General features: G+C 32.0%; 1 protein-coding gene across 1 annotated transcript; it reads right to left on the bottom strand.

Annotated features, from left to right (window-relative positions):
* Positions 1-10,017: 10,017 nt before the first annotated feature.
* LOC124538078 (ommochrome-binding protein-like) lies at positions 10,018-19,084 on the bottom strand. Its single transcript, XM_047115082.1, has 2 exons — positions 19,016-19,084; positions 10,018-12,027 (listed from the first exon to the last, which is right to left on the bottom strand). The coding sequence occupies exon 2, from the start codon at positions 12,017-12,019 to the stop codon at positions 11,156-11,158; it is 864 nt and encodes a 287-aa protein (XP_046971038.1). The 5' UTR covers positions 12,020-12,027; positions 19,016-19,084; the 3' UTR covers positions 10,018-11,155.
* Positions 19,085-21,286: the final 2,202 nt, after the last annotated feature.

Below are 21,286 nucleotides of genomic sequence, written 5' to 3'. Positions count from 1 at the left end.
TAGATCACGTAGCTTAAATATATTTACCGAAAATACTAATAATCAACATCCGGAATATTATTTAAATAACTGTAATGGTTTCCAGGAGATAGGTGAACATTATAAATATTTGGTTTCGATGTAAATAATATCCCTACAAGCTAATTATATTTCCAAAAATGAATTCAGAGGCAGACAAAACATATTTATTTTATACATAATGTATATAACAGTCAATTATTGTTATATACCTAAACTAAGTCTTGATTATGAGTTACTACTGTATATAATAATATAATAACTAATGCATAACTCTCTGGCCAAATATAGATTATATCATAGACTAGCTGTGCCCGTGAATTCGTGCGCGTTTGATATAATCTAAAATAAAAATCGCCTAAATTAAGTCTTATTACATCAGCTATCTGCCAGTGAAAGTCCCATCAAAATCGGTGCAGCCAAACATGTAGATAGCCAGATAGACAGACAAACCAGAATTGTAAAAAATGTTATTTCGGTTTATGTACCGGGTTTATATACGAATGCATTTAGTAACTCCAGTTTAATTATATGTCTAGATATTAGGATAGGAACGATAGGCATTTACTGTACCTAGAGATAGATATATACTGTTGAGTAATGAAAGTCATTACTCAACTAGCCATATAACAACCTAACAATATAGATATTTATAAAAACACTTGCTTCGCGTCCCGACTTCTCCCATCTACAATAATTATCAGCTGTTATTGGAACATTTTTATACATACTTGGTGAAATCGTGATGATAGCTTAAAAACTTGAAACGATTTTTTAATTCGGCCAGTAGTACCCGAGAAAGATATCAGCTTTATAAAATTAGTACAGATAAAATTCTCGCTTGTGACGAAAATTTTGAAGGTATGTATATTATCAAAGAAACTTCAAACTCTCCGTAAGTTAATTTTTCAATTCACGCGTTTTAAATAAATCGGCTGAATAAATGTTACAAAATAATAGTTATTGTATTAAAAATAATTTTAAAACTTTAACAATGTTGTACTACTTTTGCCGGCTATTTTCAGTTTAATGCGAACTAAAATTACCAATAATATTTGATCTATTGAAAAATTTAAAGGTCATGTCAAAAATAAATGAGACGTATGTATGATACTCGATACATTATTATATAATATTAAAGATAAAAAACGTGAACTTATTATTTATCGATTTCGATGCAGAATATATAAAAGTAAAAGTAAAGTAACAGCCTGTAAATTTCCCACTGCTGGGCTAAAGGCCTCCTCTCCCTTTTTGAGGAGAGGGCTTGGAACATATTCCACCACGCTGTTCCAATGCGGGTTGGTGGAATACACATGTGGCAGAATTTCTATGAAATTTGTCACATGCAGGTTTCCTCACGATGTTTTCCTTCACCGCAAAGCACGAGATGAATTATAAAGACAAATTAAGCACATGAAACAACGGTGCTTGCCTGGGTTTGAACCCGCAATCATCGGTTAAGATGTAAGTGTTCTAACCACTGGGCCATCTCGGCTCTCGGCTCTCGGCAGAATATATAAATATGTAATATTACTTCACTGATATACTCTTTCATTAAAGTGGTGGAAAGGGGTAGCTACGGAGTTTCTTAACAGTCGATTCAAAAGTTCGTCTATGAGCAATGAAAAAATTCGATTTTCATTTATTTGATTACTTTTCGTTACGTTTCGTCAATTTAATGAGAAAATTCAACCGTTAAACTATTCATTTACGTCAAAAGTGTACTATGTTAAAACCGAATCGTTGCGGATCACGCGACTAAAGTCCAGCTCTTCACAAATTGCTAAAGTTTTTCTCCCTCGATCTCGTTATCTCGAACCGACATCAGGACTTAAACAAACAACATAATAAAAGATAAATTCCAACTTTGATAATTGTCACAGAATAAAAATTGATAAATTCGGTCTAGACTTGTCAAATTTAGATAAGTTTTATCATTGAGTTGAAAAACGTGCTGCTTTCTCTAGACACGTCTCGGCTAGGGCTCAGACGTAGGAGGGATACGTTTGCTGAGTTATCCAGTGGGATAAGCGTCGTGTTGTTTTATTGTCGATTCGAAGCGAATATTTTGTAACGGCAATTTAACAGAATAAAGCCAAATAGTAAAGCTGCTTTTTTATATAATAAATAATACAACTAGTGTGCTATGTACGTAGTGAATTATGATGATGGGATCCAATGACCTAATGAAGGTACCGTAACCCGACTAAATGAAAATTAACATCCTGTAAATTTCTCACTGCTGGGATAAGGCCTCCTCTTCCATTAAGGAGAGGGTTTGGAACATATTCCACCACGCTGTTCCAATGCAGGTTGGTGGAATGCACATGTGGCAGAATTTCGATGAAATTAGACACAAGCTATCCTCACGATGTTTTCCCTCGCCGCCGAGCACGAGATGAATTATAAACACAAATTAAGCACATACATATAGTCGTGCTTACCTGGGTTTGAATTCGCAATCATCGGTTAAGATGCACGCGTTCTAACCACTGGGCCATCTCAGCTCAACTAAATGAAGAAGGCGTTGTATTAACAGTCAAAGCGTATCTTTTAGATGCCTATATACAAAAGTGAATTGCCATCGTCTAATGATGATTATACTATTTTTATATTAAAACTTAGGGTCGAATTCTTAGCTTCTTACTCTTAAAGATAACCGACCAATGCGTACACTGTCACAGCCACTATGGGGAGAAATTTAGATCTCAGATCCCTTCTGCCTGAAATCAAACTAACATTACAAAGTGCATTACTTTAATTGTTTAAAACTAGAATCGCCGAAGAGTCTGCGGGGTACCATGACTGGCAAGTCATTAGTAAATATTTATTATTGATATTATTTTGAATGGACTCCTAACTAATTATATTTATTTTTCTTTATACTATAAATACCATGACGGTCTGTTTGTTAGATCATATTTAATATATAGTATATTTATATAACAGCGGGTCAAGTACGTGAATATACTGAAACTTCTGAATATGAAACTGATTTGAAAATGGAAAACGGGCACGTATTCCTTCCCTGAAAATCTGCCCTAAAGTTGGTTGCATACGAATGTGTACTGTATCATAAATGTGAGAAAAGGCCTTTGACTAGTAGTTAGTTAGTGTACTAATATATCTCTTATATGTTTATATACAAATATAATTCAACGTGCTTGGAATAACATAATTATACTTATTAAAAAAATATGTTTCGTGGGACACCCTTAGATCTAAATTACTTTTTCTATGTATTATATGTAAAATAATTAAATAACAAGAAATAATATGGTAATAAAAATATTGTGTGAATAAAGACAGTATCAAAAAATAATTATATATAAAACCATAAATAAGGTTGTTTACTGTACTTTAAGCCGATTAAAAGAACTAGTTTCCATAATAAACAAAGCAAGCTCGAATAATTATAAAATATATCTTATTTTCGTATGTTTGTATTAAAATGAATTTTAAAATTATTCTAGAGAGAAATAATGCACAATTGTACTAAGTACAATCAACATTCCAACCAAAGTTAATTTTACGTAGAATTGACATAAACACAGATTAAAAAGGATAAGAGAAAAATTTAAAACGTTTGTGGAATGTTGCCATGTAAATGAATGTTTTTGTATATGTATAATGTATGTAATTTAATTGCTGAATAAAAATAAATACTAAGTCTTTTACGAGTCTAAGATAATATATATTATGTTTATTTGTATATGTTTGTATAATAAAATAAACTAATCTGTATAGATCGATAGAATCCGTGTTCCTTAAAAATATTATAAAATGATGATTGACTTGTAAAAGCGTATAAGGAAATTTTAATTTTGTTTTAAATAAAATACGAAACAATTTTTCACCAGCTAATAGCATATTTAAAAAATATTATGAATATAAAATGTTGATTAAATATGCGGAGCTTGGCTGAACAAGATAGAGCCTATGTCAAAGGAAAAGAAAAAAAATAGATTGGCCGTCAAAAAAAACTGATTGATGGCGCTACGCCAAAATGGTTTCTTAAAGAATTATCATATTAAATGATTTACATAAAGATATGAATTCATTAATATTAACCAATTTTTTGCCAGAATACATTCTCTTTTGATTTCATAAAACATATTAATTTAATTTATTCGTGTTACACACGAAATTCTCTGCCCTAAAACGCGTCCACTTCCTCACGCGCTTATTATGCAAAGTTAAGGCTTAATGCAATGTTAGCTCTGGGCGGTCCGAGCTCTGGAATTTATTGTTTCAATTTACCTGTACCCTCCCTTCACTTTGCATAATAAACTTGTTTAAGTAATCGATGCTATACATAAATGTCAGAGACAATAAAGTATTTCAAGCAGTAACTAGGAGATATCTTTACATCAAGTGATATTATCCTGACCGATATTGGCCACGGCAGATAGAAGCCCAACCAACTACGAAGATCATATTTACAGTGCACAAGTGTGGGTACAAACACATACAATCTCTATCCCCTCTCATAATTCTCATAATGTCGACCTTTGTGGTCGAGTACACCACCAGTTTTCATGGGCACGCCACTCCGAGGTCCCGGGTTCGATTCCCGGCCGATTCGATATAGATTATCATTAGTTTTCTATGTTGTCTTTTGTCTGGGTGTTTGTGGTACCGTGGTTACTTCTGATTTTCCATAACATAAGTGCTTTAGCTGCTTACATTGAGATCAGAGTAATGTATGTGAAATTGTTTTTTTTGTATTTTCATATTTTTTTTGTATGTTTAATTCTGTAGGAATGGCAAATTCGATAGAAACTGAAACGCTTGAGTGGCAGAACAGCCTTACGTGTTTTCTGAGGTCCAATAGTATACACACTTCCTAAATTCCACGTACCTGGTAACTGAAAAAAATCGACAGAAATACCTAATAAAACCTTATCTAGCCATTCCAACGGCAGTTTTATTCTTCCATAAAGTATTGGTCCATCATTGAGAACCCTGAAAATTAATATTGGTACGAAGGCATGTATCGATGCGTGAGGTGAAAACTACGTTGAAGGACTTCCCACAGTTGAGCTATTATGTGAAAGCAAACATGAAACTTACCACAGAGCGTGATCGTGAGATATCACAAATTTATAAAAGACTATGGCTATAATAATTATTACAGTTACATATATCAGAAATCACTTTCCAAATTTAGTTTTCTATATTTGACGAGTGAAATACTATAATATTTCTTACCAGAGTACCTTTACTTCTATATTCGTTTCTCACAAAATATTTTACTCTGTGTTGCTCGGATCCAGATAAATTTGAGGTAGTATATTTACATTGGCTTTGTATTGGCGACTTAATGACAATTAGTTTATACTTATTACAGAACCAAGATGACTTACCATCAAGCTGATGCAAGCTTGTCACTTGCTACAGCTAGATCCGTAGTGGTATAACCACCAACAGCCAAAGCTTACAATTCTAATTCTAAAGTAGATAGAAAATCTCTCAAATTCATCATCTTCTCATCATCATCATCAATTATTTCTACGGATAAAATAGTAACACAAACAGAAACTTGATTTAATTTTTTTTATTATAACTAACATAAAAAGTAATAATTATAAATAATCAATGTATTATTAATTAAAAATTATTATACAACATTTTCAACTGCTATGCTGCTAGTTATTTTTGACGTGAATATTCAAACATAATTCTATAACATTATATCTTCAAACAAAGCCAAGTCTCTATAAAACATTTACAAAAAGAGAGGAAAAATTAAAAGGTCAAAGCTGTTTACGTTTTTCGTCTGTCCTGTCGTACAGATTAAGACGGAACGGGCCATAAATCCAGGTATCCTACGGGACTTGCGCAATCACGAGGTTGAATGATAGCGTCCATTCACGTCCATCAGTTACCGAAACAAGTCAGACTACTATGAAACTTTAACAACGTTTGGGTCAAAGTCATCAACTATTTGGATAACGTTTTATAAAAGTTGAATAATAATTTTCTGTACTCATTTTATGCATAAAAACATTTTCTTTTCTTCTAAAACTACTGTTTAGAAAATTTATACATGGATCATGGATCATAGATTACTATTGTCATTATTAAATTTAAGAACTATGACAAACGAAAATCGGTATGAAAAAACCACCGCTGATGCTGTGCTTAACGCTCATCTCGAAAAGAAGTCTTCCTTTATGGCCGACAGGAGTCGACAGAAGTCGATCAATAAAGTAATCAGGACCAGTCTGGTAATCGAATATAGAACCTCTTTTGTAACTCAAAAACATGCTACTTATCTAACTAGCCAGTTACATTTAAGCATATAAACTGATTCTGATTACCTACTCCAAACATGCACTATCAAAGTGAAAGTATTATTTAAATATTTTTCGTACTAAAAGTAAAACGAAACGCTTGGCCCTTGGAGTAGTGGTGCAAAAAGCTTCATCAAAAGTATAACACCTCGCCTCATTGCCTCCACTGGTGACAGGAGGGCTGGTTCGTTTTTTGCCCAGAGGATCGGATTTCCATTCAACGGGGAAATGCTGCTAGCATTCTTGCCACCATTCCACGCGGTCAAGATTGGTACATTAACACAGTTTTGGTTCATATTTGTATATATTTAAGCATTAAATGTTTTTAATTCTTATGTTAATAAATATAAAGTCGGTGGTTTTAAATTAAAAAAAAAATATATATATATATATATGGTATAATTGCATTGGAATTTGCAAGCTAAAAAACTAGTGGATACACATGTGTCACAAACCTTGTCCAGTGCATATAGATTTCCACGATATTTTCTGATTATCTACTCCAAACATGCACTATCAAAGTGAAAGTATTTTTTAAATACTAATAATACTAATACTTACTTAGGTGCTAATACTTTTTTGTACTAAAAGAAAAACAACGATTTACGATAATAAACACATACTTAATAAACGCAACATAAACTTCGAAGAGATTTTTCTGGTAAACAGTTGATATAATTAGACGAAATAAAAAAAGAAGTTAATTCGTGTATGTGGTAGGGTCGATACACAAAAGAAATGCTACGGTTGATTCGCATTCTCTTAGTTTCGGCAAACATTAAACGAAGACTTTTGTACCGCATTTGACAACGATGTAGAAATACATTATATTTCAAGTGCTTATTCGTACTTGATACATGTCGAGAATAAATGTATCTACACCATCCCTTTAATAACAGAATCCAATAGGAAAAACACCCAATATTTCAGCATTTTACGAAATTAGCTCCCAGATGCGCAAATGAAAAGATTTTTAAAGTTGTGACACGAACGGACAATCGAACAACGTAATAAAACAAACTAAAACATCAAAACTACTAAGTCCTCTTCAAATTAAAAGTATTTCTAATAGATGACTTGTATGATTATACAGGCTGAATAAAACGGTCTCCAAACTTTTACGGCTCGATGTTTCTGGCAGAATGGCGCAACTTTTTCGTCACAAATGAATTCCTTTCTCATCGGTGCGTGACCTGCATGACCGACCGAACCTTCCATTGTGGACTCGGAAGCCAGTTGACAATGTTACCCTTAACTAAGTATTGTACCCCATTCGATCTAAGCCTTTGTTGTTTAACAGCTTTTGGAAACAGATCGCCTAACATAAAAGCTTTAGTAAATATTCTCGAAGTCGAGGGAATGTTGATTTGAATAATTTTTTTAAGTCACATTGTAAGGTTAATTCAAATATATTTTTTAAAATATGTTATTTTTTTAATTTTCATTTCTTTCCCATATTCCTTACTTTATTTTGAAAGATACTACATTTATAGCCTGCCAGTTTTGATTAAATATTTTATATAATATTTGACCTTTTTTTGATTATATTATATTCCTTTCTCATTTAAAAATGTAATGTAGTTTATGCCTTACATCCAGCGATTTGCCTTCAGCAAAAGTATATAAGGCAAAAGACGCTGTGAATAATTTATATAAAACTTTTCTTAAAGCTAAAAGAAATGATTACGGAGGGTAGAAGCGATGAGGGGAACACCTCTTTATTATTTTTTTCCCTTTTCGCTCATCTTTACGTAACTCAGAAATTGACGAGTAAATATTTTTATGGACTGAAGCGACGACCCTCGTATGTTTTGAATCTTATTACATTACACTCGTTTGCTGGCAACATTTAAATTTTTATGAAGGTTATTTCATATTTTAAATATTTTCCGTGTAAGAGGTAATCTCAACATAAAAATGAATAAAAGCGTGCACAATAATATTACTAATTTTCTACTTAGTTTAATAGTACAAATAGTGAAAATCCAAGTGGCGCCCAACATGGGACCAATCTTTATAATCTTTGAAATTTTATACAAAATCGAAACATTGTATACTCTTAAACATTTTATCGTTGGATATCGAACCCCACTAGAGTGGCGTTTCGGGAAAGAATGTTTGATGTGAACCGTTTAACTGTACCAAGTGACCACTTACTCTGATGGCTCTCGAAAAGGTACCTCCACTCGTTTTTGTCAACATTTAGGATGTTACGCTCTGTTAAATATCGCCGTTTGATAGCAAATGTTGTATAGAATGTGCTTTGTCGAATGGTTTAAGAAATTCGAAACTGCTATGAAAAAGAAATTTTGAGGTTACCACTCAATAACTCGTGTAAATAGTGTAATAACCTTATTTATTCAATTTAGTCTTCTAATTATTGCTAATCGAAATCGAAAATGTCAGCCTAATTTTATTAAAATAAATAAATAAATATTGGACAACATCACATACATTACTCGGATCCCAATGAAAGCAGCTAAAGCACTTGTGTTATGGAAAATCAGAAGTATCGAAGGTACCACAAACACCCAGACCCAAGACAGCAGAGAAAATAAATTAACTTTTCTAATTGACTCGGCCGGGAATCGTACCCGGGCCCTCGAAATCGGTCCCGTGCCCATTAAAACCGGTATACACTACTAGACCAAGTAAATTATACCAAACCGCCTTTGGTACAACGTGGTGGAACATGTTCCAAACTCTCTCCTTAATGGAAGAGGAGGTCTTATCCCAGCAGTGGGAAATTTACAGGCTGTTACTTTACTTTATAAAAGAATCATAACGATATAGTCTAAGCTATTTTAACAAGTGTATTTTGTCACTTTAGTCGGCTAACACAATTCATGTCGTCTGACAACAATTAACATATTAGCAGGGAAGGGCAAGGACGCGAACAAACGATTACCGTGACCTACTTCCAGTAAATAATGTCTGTATTCCTTATTAACGTAATACAACAGCTTGCGCATAGAGAATAGTTAAGATAACATGGAATTTAAAAATATAGACCTATTTTTAAAAATTTTAAACCTTAAAGACAACATACAAGTGTGTATTTAATACTCCGAAACATATAACATGAAATTTATTTTTATGAAAATTAAAGCCACTCTTGATACTGCCCTATTTGTAATCTGTTGTACCTCTGAAAGTAATTGCAAATCAATTGAAGAAGATTAATATTCACAAACTTAAAAATATATTTATCTTTAAGTAAATATTTAAGTGTTAATAGCGTAGCGTGAATTGTGTAACGGGCTTCCTAGAGATGTAAAAAGTCGCCACATCGAACCTGACCCCTTGGGTTATTGTCATATCCACTCTTAACGCAAGCCTTAAGCTTATTTGAAGGGTTAAAATAGAAAAATCGTAATTGTTTGGAATTGCTGCTATAAAAATAAAACATTATAAAAACATTTCGGTTGCAGAATACAGTTATTTAATCAATATGTTTTGTAGAATTGTAGATCTGTGTTATAGAATATAAATAACATTACAATACTATATCATTTAAATACTAAACTGCATATATCATACAAAACAAAACTTTCGAAACACATTGTTTATCATGTATAATATATTAAAACCTTCTTCGAAACGCGTTACAATATCTGAAATAAATTATATGTCATTATTTTGGTTTAATTTTTTTTTGTGCAAGGCAATACAAAAAACATCTCATCATGGATTCATATTGAGGTATGATTTTATAAAATACAAAATAACATTCACACAACATAACTTTATTCAATTAAAATATAAATTCGCGTTAACATTATAACACATAAAATAACATTCAATAATAAAAAACAACCACAAACATGCTTATTAAAGCATTAAAAACAAATTTACGAAGTAATCAATACAATTATCGTCTTATTTAATTATCATCATTTATAAAGGGAAAGTCAAATTTAAAATAAATGTCTCTTAACTCATATTGTTATTGTATACTAGTTGTCATCTTCATGTCATGTTATGAACACCGCATATTAAAGATCTCAGCTTCTGACTTAAGACCTTAATATTACTGTAGATTATTTTCACTGATATCTTTCATAGTTTGCTATAATTTACAATTCACTTTTAATTTCTTTCAATATTACATAAGTTGTATTTAAATAATTAATTAAATAATTTAACATTAAACAATAAAAAAGAGCCGAGCTTGTCCGGTGGTTAACGCGTACATCTTAACCAATGATTACGGGTTCAAACCTAGACAAGCACCACTAAATTTTCATGTGCTTGTTTATAATTAATTTCGTGTCAGCGGTGAGGGAAAACCTCATGAGAAAACCTGCATGTGTCTAATTTCAACGACATGAGAATCCACCAACCCGCATCGGACGGGAATACGATCCTTAGCAAAGGAGTGAGAAATTGACAGCATGTTACTGTTTTCTGTTAATAACCAATGCATGTATACATTACGGTTAATATTATTAAGTTTAATCAAACGTGATATAATCAAATCTAAGCACTTATCGAAAAATTCATTAACTCAAAGACCATTTTCAAACTCGACATTCCGTCGTTGATCAAATAAAACTTTATGTAATCATTGGTATTAGTTCCATTAGCTATAATTATAATAAAAAACATTCGTTTATTATTCATAAATTGTTTATAATATATGTATGTTTGTCATGTCAACTTGCTATTAGCATGCTATATCATAACAATTACGTCAAAGAATAAAAATATAAATTAATACGATATGTCATTGCTTATATATATTTCTTTAATTCTGCGCACACAATATATACGCGAAAGCTGCATTTTTTTAACTAAGAGAAAATTAATTTCTAGTATTATTAGTAATTAAGTATAAATCAACAAATAGTTGTGTTGCTTAATTCAATCAATCTAAATAAACTTTTTCCAACTGTGAAAAGGAAGTTATTATCATTGTCAAACGTCAGTGCGCCTATAGAGGGAATGTGTGCTATTCTTACAATCCTAGAATCAGCTAATTTTGGTTCTATTATCACTTTATATATACCATCTATCCACCAAGCGTAGATATTATTATCTAAATCAATTGTTAATCCTCTAAAATATGAGTTCTTTGATAGCCATACCATTTCATCTTTCTTGCTCGCAAACAGACCGTATCCACACAGCAACACCGATACATCATATTTATTGGAAACGAAATTCTTAACTTGCATCATTTCGAATAGAACGACAAAATTATCACCTTTCTTCCTAATAATCTTAAATTCTCCATACCTTATAAAATAAACGTTACCTTTGTAAAACAAACTTATAATTATATCACCTCTGGAACTATATGGCGCTACTCTGTTCACTTTCGTATCTAAGACGTAGATACCGTCACTTCCTCCTAAATACACCAATTCATTATCCTGATCTAAATCAAACGTACCAAAGTTCATTATTTGCTTTTCGCCTGATATGACACTTATATTAACAGGGTTATCTAAATTAACAAATCCTACTTTGTAATACTCTTTATCATCAATATTTGGTTCAAAGCTGAAGAAAAGGGTGTTCGTCGATCTGAGGATGCCAAGTTTGCTGATGACGATTCGGTTTCTGAAGGGAGCTTCGATGTCGAAGAGATAGGAGACATTGTAGCAAGTTGTATTGACTTTGATGCAGGAATTGCAAACGGTGCCATTTTCTTCAGCGCTGGCGATCGAGATGAAGAAGAGCAGTAGTACGACGATCATGCTTGAATCTGTAAAATAAAATTTTAAATATTATTACCAAAGGCAATTGAAATCGGACTTTTTTAAAAATTTTGTTGATTTAAAAAAATGCAAGTGAAAAGTTGAGCCAACGACCGCTGTAGAGCGCTTGTAATGTCGGACTACTTAAAGCGATAAATATAATAAATTTTAATGATTCTTCAGCTATGCATTGCCAACTTTTATAATATTTTTAATCGAAACCGTTACTCGGGTCGGAGTTTATGTAATTTTTAAATTTATTTTTAATACTTCATGTTATTGAAAAATGAAAAAGTGTATAAGTACGTTTAATAAAATTCTCCTAATTATTTATTCGCAATAATAGTAATAGTAACAGCCTGTGAATTTCCCACTGCTGGGCTAAGGTCTCCTCTCCCACTAAGGAGATATAAATATATACGCAATAAACCTTAGCTAAAATCAACCAATAAGGTAATGTAATATTCTGAATTATTTTATAAATAAATATGATTCAACATTTTGTTTATTAGTGACGGCTCAAAACATTCTCAACATGGAAAGGTAGAGTTCTTCTGACATTTTTATTTCAGTGTTGCCAAGGTCAGCAGTCTTATGTCAAATAGCTGTCCATTATAACGATAAGTATGCAATAATTAGTGAATAATATAGCTGAGCAGGTTTGACGTCAGATTTATATAAATGCGCCCAGGATCGCTCATATTTGTAAATTATTATTTCGGACATCTGCGCTGCGTAAAAATAATCGTAAAATTTCGTATTTATGCGTTCGCAACGCATTATTTAGTAATGTCACACTTGTATCGAAAGTACGATTTGCAAATGTGCCATGTTATGACAAATAAAGGGTTTTTGGAATTTAATCGTTTACCCTCCTACATTGATCTGTTATTCAATATTCATATTTTAAATTAAAATGTAAATTATAAATGTCTATCTATTTACAATTTCTAGGATTACTTTCTAAATGTTTAGATTCCCAATAGGCTTTCGGGAATTAGTGGCGTGATAAGTTCCAAAAGTTCTTCTAAAATAGGAAACGCAGTTTTGGGCCATTTACAAGCTGTTTTACTTGTAAGAATCATTATCATTTGTTTTAGTGCGCCTCATTTTTCAGATGTTTAATTTGTGTGTGCATTCGTGCATTTATAGATAGAAAAAGAAACAGCTATGTGCATGAAACTTACGTAAACCTCAAATCCTCTAAGAAGAGAAGAGACTTTCGCCTTTCGAGTGAGACCTATACCGAATATTACTACTTAAAGGCATTAGGAGGCTGTAACTACATACTAGCATCTTGATACACTTAACACTGAATATGAAAACTTTCGTAATCTAATTTCCAATAACCGAAAGTATCAAGATAAGATAATGATACTTCGACTAAATTTCGTAGTGAATTTTGGCGTTTATTAGAAAATCACATGCTTTGCGGCTTATCATCGATTTCCTCCTCGTAAAGACCCTTCGCCATTGTTAGAAACACTTGGATCGTTAAGATTGTTCGCTATTGTTGTTTATAAATCTGATTCAGCGAAAACGGAATAATATTTTGACTTAATTATAGACTCTATACATCTCATACATTGTGATACGCATGGCTTCTCCTTTGTTAAACGTTAAGACTCCACCCTATACCTAATTCGGTCGTAGTATGGAGTTATATAATAAGTATCCTTGAGCGATTAAAATAGCTTTCTAACGCAAAAATCATTCAAATAGAGCTACTAGATCTTGAGGTTAATAGGATCAAACAAACACTCTTCAGTATTACATCATTAGTAATCACATAGCAAAAAAAATATTGGAGCTAAATATAGACAATACATGTTTTTTGTAACTAAACTTCATAATTCATTCAATAACAATAACATACTACAATAATAATATAGTAGTAATACAAAAAATACACGCACAAAATACAGTTACGTAGAAACGAAAAATCACATGATGTATATTCAACTGCGAATATGCATATTTCATCAATCGATTTTTAAACTAATATAGTAGGTATTACATAGTCATATAAATCATTCATCACACCCTTGTAGCAATGACTACCGACCAGCCAAGGATTAAAATGTATTAATCGTCAGAGTCACCTACCGCTCACTGTCCCTGTGTATGCTTTGATTTTTAAAATTACACAACGGATTTAGATGCGGTTTTTTTTGATACAGTTATTTAAGAGAAAGCTTTATATGTATAGCATATACACGATATAGCAGAAAAACAGTGACAATTTTAGAAGTTTATAAGTCATAAATAAATATATTTTTGCGTTTAAATTACGAACGCTGTCTGGACCCTACGAGATAGATCAAAATAATACTACAGTATTGTACACCTTAAAAAGGTCCTCAAAAAAGTTCGAAATAGTTTATATCTATCTCTTCAGGATAACTTTTGATAACCACTTTTTTGTCTTTTACTTTTCATGAGAAATATTATATTCGAAACGATTTCAAACAAAACAGCATTAATCAAATGCATAAAATGCATTTAATATAGATCATAATGGCCTTTTACAGCATGAAATTAGAATGAGTATTTTCGAAGATATTACGAATTTATATTACGGACGTAGCGGTTTCAATTGTCTACTGACTAAAAAAGTTATGAACGTTGTAAGACATTCCGTAGTATATTAGTGTCAGCATAGCAATATTCATGGGCTTAATTTGTATTTATAATTCATCGTGCTCGGCTGTGACGGAAAACATCGCGAGGAAACCTAAATGTGTCTAATTTCATAGAAAATCTGCCACATGTGAATTCCACCAACCTGCATTGGAACAGCGTGGTGAAATACATATGTTAAAAAACATTGTCCTCAAAGGGAGAGGAGGTCTTAGACCAACAGTGGGAAATTTGCAGGCTGTTGTTGTTAATACAATTTAATACTCAGAAATAAAATTTAGAATATTTTAGTACAGATAAATATTCTTTATACTAAGAGTGTATTATATTATGTCAAATCCTAACACGATAGCAGGTCACAATTTTTTCCGAGCTTTGTTTAAATATAGCCTAGATCAATACACACGAACCATATTTAATCCATACATAGAAAACTAACAAAGCCGTGTCCGTACGTGATAGGCTGCTATGAAAATATAAAAGTAATTAAAACATGTGAATGCTCTATTGTTGAACAAACGCTTTAGTTCTGATCTTCTTAGCAGATTGGAGGCCCTTTGCGTACGCGGTATTGAACTAAAAATTTACTTAATAGTGGAGGTATTTGAAAACCTGAAATATAATATAGGTATAAGTAAAAATATCTGCGTCGGTAAGAAAATCTTACTTTCTAAGTGATGCATTGGTGTTGTTAGGAATCCTTACTAAGGATTAATTAATATTTCTTACATTGCCTAGCTATGGTAGTACCCATTTACCTGTCTGACTACACTTAAAAAAACAGGAGTAAGAAAACTTACACTATTTTTTAAATATTTATACATATAATAAAATTGAATTGTCTGTTTGTAATATTTAAGTAACAGCTTTTAACTAAACTCATATTATGTATGTATACACGGAACATATACAAAAATATATTTATTTTCAATTTTTGTGAGTCTGTCTATCCGTCTGTTTGTTCCGACTTATCGAACGGCTAGATTGATTTTACGGGACTTTAATTCACAGACAAATAACGTAATAAGCAGTAACTTAGGCTACTTTAATTAAATTCAAACGCGCATAAATAAAACAAATATATATCTAATGCCAAACATAAGATAGTAGGTAACTCGTCAACAGCTGTTTTTGATAGCAAACGTGATCATGAAAAAGTCACACCAATGATGTCCTGCTAGAAACGAAAAAGATTTTAATATCTTTTCCTTAGACTCGTATCTTCGTTTTATCATATATATCCGCTATCAAAAATATTACAATACGTCACAAATATCTAAGTATGTGAAATGTACTTTAAATGTATTATTATAAGGTTTGTTTTCGTGTCGTGTTCCAAATTTTTGGGATACTTTGGATGCGTAGAAGCCACTGGCGCTTTGCTTGTTACCATTTTAATGACGTGAATGAAATATTTGGTGACGTTCGTGCTCCGATACATTTGGGGCAAATGGCTGTTTCAAATATTGAAACCCTAGTTTTATGAATATTATTGATCACTTCATATGTTTTTGTTAATCTTAACAAAATTAATTACCTTTAAGATTCACACTGCTGGTCTAAAGCCTCTTTTCCCTTTGAGGAGAAGGTTTTGAGCATTTGGTAGAATATACTCAAAACCAAAAGTTCAAAACACAGAATTTCTTTGAAATAAGACACATGTATGTTTTAGGTTTAGGACACATTCACTGCCGAGCACAAGATGAATTATAAACACAAACAAATCACGTAAAAGTACTGCAGTGCCTGCCTGGGTTTGAACCTGTAAGCATCGTTTAAGATGCACGCGTTATAACCATTGTGCCGTCTCGGATTTTTTGAACCCATACATTATATTATACTAGCTGACCCGGCGAACTCTGCTCTGCCTTAGAAGCAATAAGTCTAATTCCTGGTCATCATGTCAATAAAAAGTAAATTGGCGGAGAGGTTCTTAGGTACCTCGCCAATTCTGTTCAGCCGTACTTGATTAAAAGGAGGGTAATTAACACCACTTACTGTACATGCATTTGCTATAAATAAAAGTCATTTCAAAAACTGTAACTTAAACTTTCTGTATTTATAATTACACTGCTGCACTTGTTACGCGCTACGCTTGATACTTGAGGGAATTGTAACGGATGGGCTTAATTAATATATTCGTAACAGTCTATCAGCTAGTATCTAAATTGTCAAAGGGAATACCGTAACGTGCTATTATTCATAGATCGTTAAGAAACATTATGTAATAATAATTATTAACGATCGTATGATCTGAGGGTCAAATAAAAACTCATTTATAAATATGTCTAGCATTATTCGTCATGGCTTTACTTTGCAGATTAAATAAATTAATAAATAAATATTGGATAACATCAGATACATTACTCTGATCCCAATGTAAGAAGCCAAAGCATTTGTGTTATGGAAAATCAGAAGTAACGACGGTACCACAAACAAAGTTCACAAGTTTTCTATGTTGTCTTGGGTCACCCAGGCCCAACTTTTTCTAAATTGACTAGACCGGGAATCGAACCCAGGACCTCGGAGTGGGGTACCCATGACAACCGGTGTATACACTACTTGATCAGGGAGGTGTTTTTAAAAAAACTGTCTTAAAAACACGTATGCCTTTCCAATGAAACCCAATAATTTCTAATGAAATTGATTTAAGATAACCTGCAAACTATAATGAACTCAGAGTAACAGGCAAATGTAGATGAGTGTCTTGCAGCTTACAATGAAATTAAATCAAAACAAAATCTGTCATACGTTTCGATAATACTAATACGCAGTTCCGCTGGCGTATCACCTAACACAACAAAAGCATATGAAAAATCCCGAGAGGTCGCGTCCTTTTATTAATATGTCAAAAGTTCTATAACGTCAACTATTAATGAACGTATTAACAAATTATTAATAAACGTACTACTTCTCTTGTTCTAAGCAATATATCTTAAGCAAAAATATAAACTGTTTTATAGATACACCCAAAAATACACACGAAACGCACTTAAAAAGTTATCGAACACAATTCGATATATTTCGATTACAAAATAATTATACCTCAAAAAACGAATATAATCCTTACTCATCCAAGCAAAATGTGTCTAATAATGACACTGTCCAGAATTTTGTATAAGTATTTGAACAGTATTAACATTTGTTTGAACATGCGGCTCTTATACAGAACTCTACATATACTACATATTTTTAACCGTCAGGGGTTCATTGTAAGAAGTACCTTTTGTCCTTCCTTGGAAATGAAACTATTTCCATATAAAATTTCATCAAAATCGATTCAGCGGTTAAAATGTAAAGACAGAGATACTTTCGCAATTATAATATTAGTATACATTTATATTTTACAAAACAATTTTGACCCATACAGATTTCAATAACAAAATTCTTCGTTATTCTTAGAATATTTAATTACAGTTTATTGGTTTCTTTTACTTTATTAATCTTATATATCTGTAAACCGATTTATCAGAAATAAATATAGCTATCTCTTTTATTCACTGTATATGTGAAAGAGAACTGCATATATTAATCTTATGGGCAGAATGTGATATATTTTAAGAGATTTAAAGAATTATAATCATCATTTAATGTAAGCAGCCTATCAGCTTTTTCCCGTATTAAACATTTACCATAAGCTTACAGCTTTCTGTGTATTAAACCTCACAGTTGGACACAAGTCCGGATTAACTAAGTCGGGCCTCCAGGCAAGGCTCAGCTCGGGCCCCTTATCCTTTAAACTTTCTAAAAGGTACATTTTCTAACATAATGTTATGTTATTTATAATAACGATGCTTTTTATTATATACCAAAATCTGATTCAAATATAAGAAATATCCAAGTTTTTTTCCCTGGGTTAATTATACATGCGCGTTTTATTTAATCACAGAATAGAATCACGGATATAAAAATGTTCCTAGCTCTACCTAGCCATCATGTAGTAAGATTTGTAGTTTCTAACTTGGCTGACAGCAAAATTCTATGAAAATTTTAGTGGATTTTAATTTTAGTGACAATCAGTTAAAAAATTAAGTAATATACATATTATGGAAGCCAAATAAGCTTAATATAATTAAATACAATGTTTAATATCAAATTAATTAACTATAAACAAAATTCAATGTAATATTAATTTTCAAACAGATCACTATTGATAATCATTCTCATATAAATCATTCGTAGTTTATATTTATTTTTAATTGAAATTAATAAATATTAAAATTATAAAAGTCATTAATTACTGTTAACAAATAAATACATTTACAAAACAATATAACAAATATTACCATTATTAAATCCCGGAACAAAAATACATAAAAACTTTTTTATATTATTAGTAAAATGTAAAGCACTGACCATTAATTAGACGCACGGTTCAGTCATCCTTTGATAATGACAATGTTAGCGCGCGTTCCGTATCGTGGTAACACCATAACTACCACCGCCACGCTCCGTACCGTGGAAACATCGAATAAACTCTAGTTAACTAAACGTAACTATTCATTAGACGTACCCGACGTCATGACATAGAACACACAATATTATGAGCATAGATTAAAAATGACCTTAGATTAAAACAGATAACAAAAAGCACTGTCTGTTTTTTATTGAACTTTTCAATATGCAACATTTGTTATTACTTGTTTCAATTAAAAAAATGTAAGTAACTAAAACAATAAACGATTATATTTATTTGTGACTTGCTTAACACGTTCAATGGTGAGTGAGATCTAATGAGCCCGGTATATTATGTCCCCTCGTATGTATGCCCTTGCGGTGCGGCTAAGAAAAACACAGATTTCTCTGGAAAGTGATAATTATCTCTATATAATGCCTATTAAAAATAATGTTATAATGTACCTACTTTATTACGAGAGTCTCTTTGACCACCTAGCGCACTGAATAATTAAATAAATAAAATTCAATCACAAATAAGCCCCGTGCCGGTTTATGATAATTTTCATACGAGGTCTTAAACATTCCGTACCACAACGATGGAAAAAATGGTGCCGGTTCTAAACTGTTAACCTATGGGTCCGCTTACGAATAACAAGATAAAAAATAGCTTGTAATGATCTCTATGCTAACCATGTGGGTCGACTGCTCCATCATACTATAACCGCATTGAAACACCACAACATAAATAACATAAACACTTCATTTTATAATTGTCATAGTATATTCAACCAAAAAGTTTCTATATGTTAAATATATGCCAGTAATGTGTACGTAAATTCCAACCGCATTCCTTCATTACATGTTACTGAGTACTGCGCCAAGAATGTGGAGGAAACCTATCTCATATACGTAGGCGAAGTAGGCCAGACTTGTTTATCTTAAACGTTATATCATAGCCCATAATAATTGTGATGATTTAGTTAACCTGTTCAAATTTGTGTATGACTGTCATATATACGGTAAAGTAACAAAAATCGCCATCTACAGCTTTCATTCTTCTGTACAAAAAATATTTAAGCGTTAATAGTACTATGATTTACAGGCCGCCTAGCGATGTAAAAATTTGCAAAAGTATCCTGAGCCTTTAGGCTCTAGTTGTCTCCACTTCTAACAAAATAATAAATTTAAATGGAGGGATAAATAGGAATATTAATGATTCCTTAAATATTATGGGCATCGCTAACATTACCTTTAAAAAAGTAATAAATGATTTTAAGTGATACAATATACTGATTGATAGTTGATAGATGTTGTTCTGATCGATTTCTTGACATTCTTATATGAGAAGTTTCAATTCAAACCATAAATTGTTAACTTAAACAATAGAAAAATTGAAATGACAAGAGTTAACTTCTAAAATCAATTTTGACCCTTTAAATACAGATTATGAAATCATAAATATGAAATCACGAGGTGGTCCGACGACCTGGTGAAGGTGGCGGGAAGACGCTGGTTGCGGGCTGCACAAAACCGATCGTTGTGGCGATCTTTGGGGGAGGCCTATGTCCAGCAGTGGACGTATCAAGGCTGAAATGATGATGAAATTCGTGCGTTTTCTGTATTCGGTATTTGCTTTTCATATCGTCTTTCCGGATAGTAAGTGCTGTTTTTCTAACTCTGGATTAACTTTAATTTATTATAATCCACATCAAACCTCCTGGTAGATTTGTTTTTATGCTACCCATTTAATACAAGATACACAGACGTGTTATTCTGTATAAACTCACATATGAAGTTTTATGATGATTCGCTACATAAACAAATATTGTTATTTTAATATACCTATTCAATGTTTGTATTCAACTTTATTTCCACAAAAATATGTATACAGTTTTGGGAATTTCCTTTAATATTACTCTAGAAGATCACTACTAGCAAGATGAATAGAGAAGAGTTTGTTCATTTCTCAAATTATTAAAGGTTAACTACAAAGATACACATTCTCTACTCATTATACAATTATGTATATTGTACACATGAAGTGGATGAATGTTTAATTGTAATATCAAAACTCGTTGGCAAGGCAATTCTCTGAACCGAATTCCGACTAGTACTACCAGTCCTAAAGACAATCGAACTGCGCAGAACATATATGTATATTACGGATGTTTGTACAGTATCAGGATGCGTTGTAACGGTAATTCCGGGACAGCAGGACTCTATGTGCTT

This window comes from Vanessa cardui, chromosome 19 (assembly GCF_905220365.1).
Source record: "Vanessa cardui chromosome 19, ilVanCard2.1, whole genome shotgun sequence".
Lineage (NCBI taxonomy): Eukaryota > Metazoa > Arthropoda > Insecta > Lepidoptera > Nymphalidae > Vanessa > Vanessa cardui.
The sequence above is the reverse complement of the archived record's forward strand: the minus strand, read 5'-3'. Positions and strand labels throughout refer to the sequence as shown.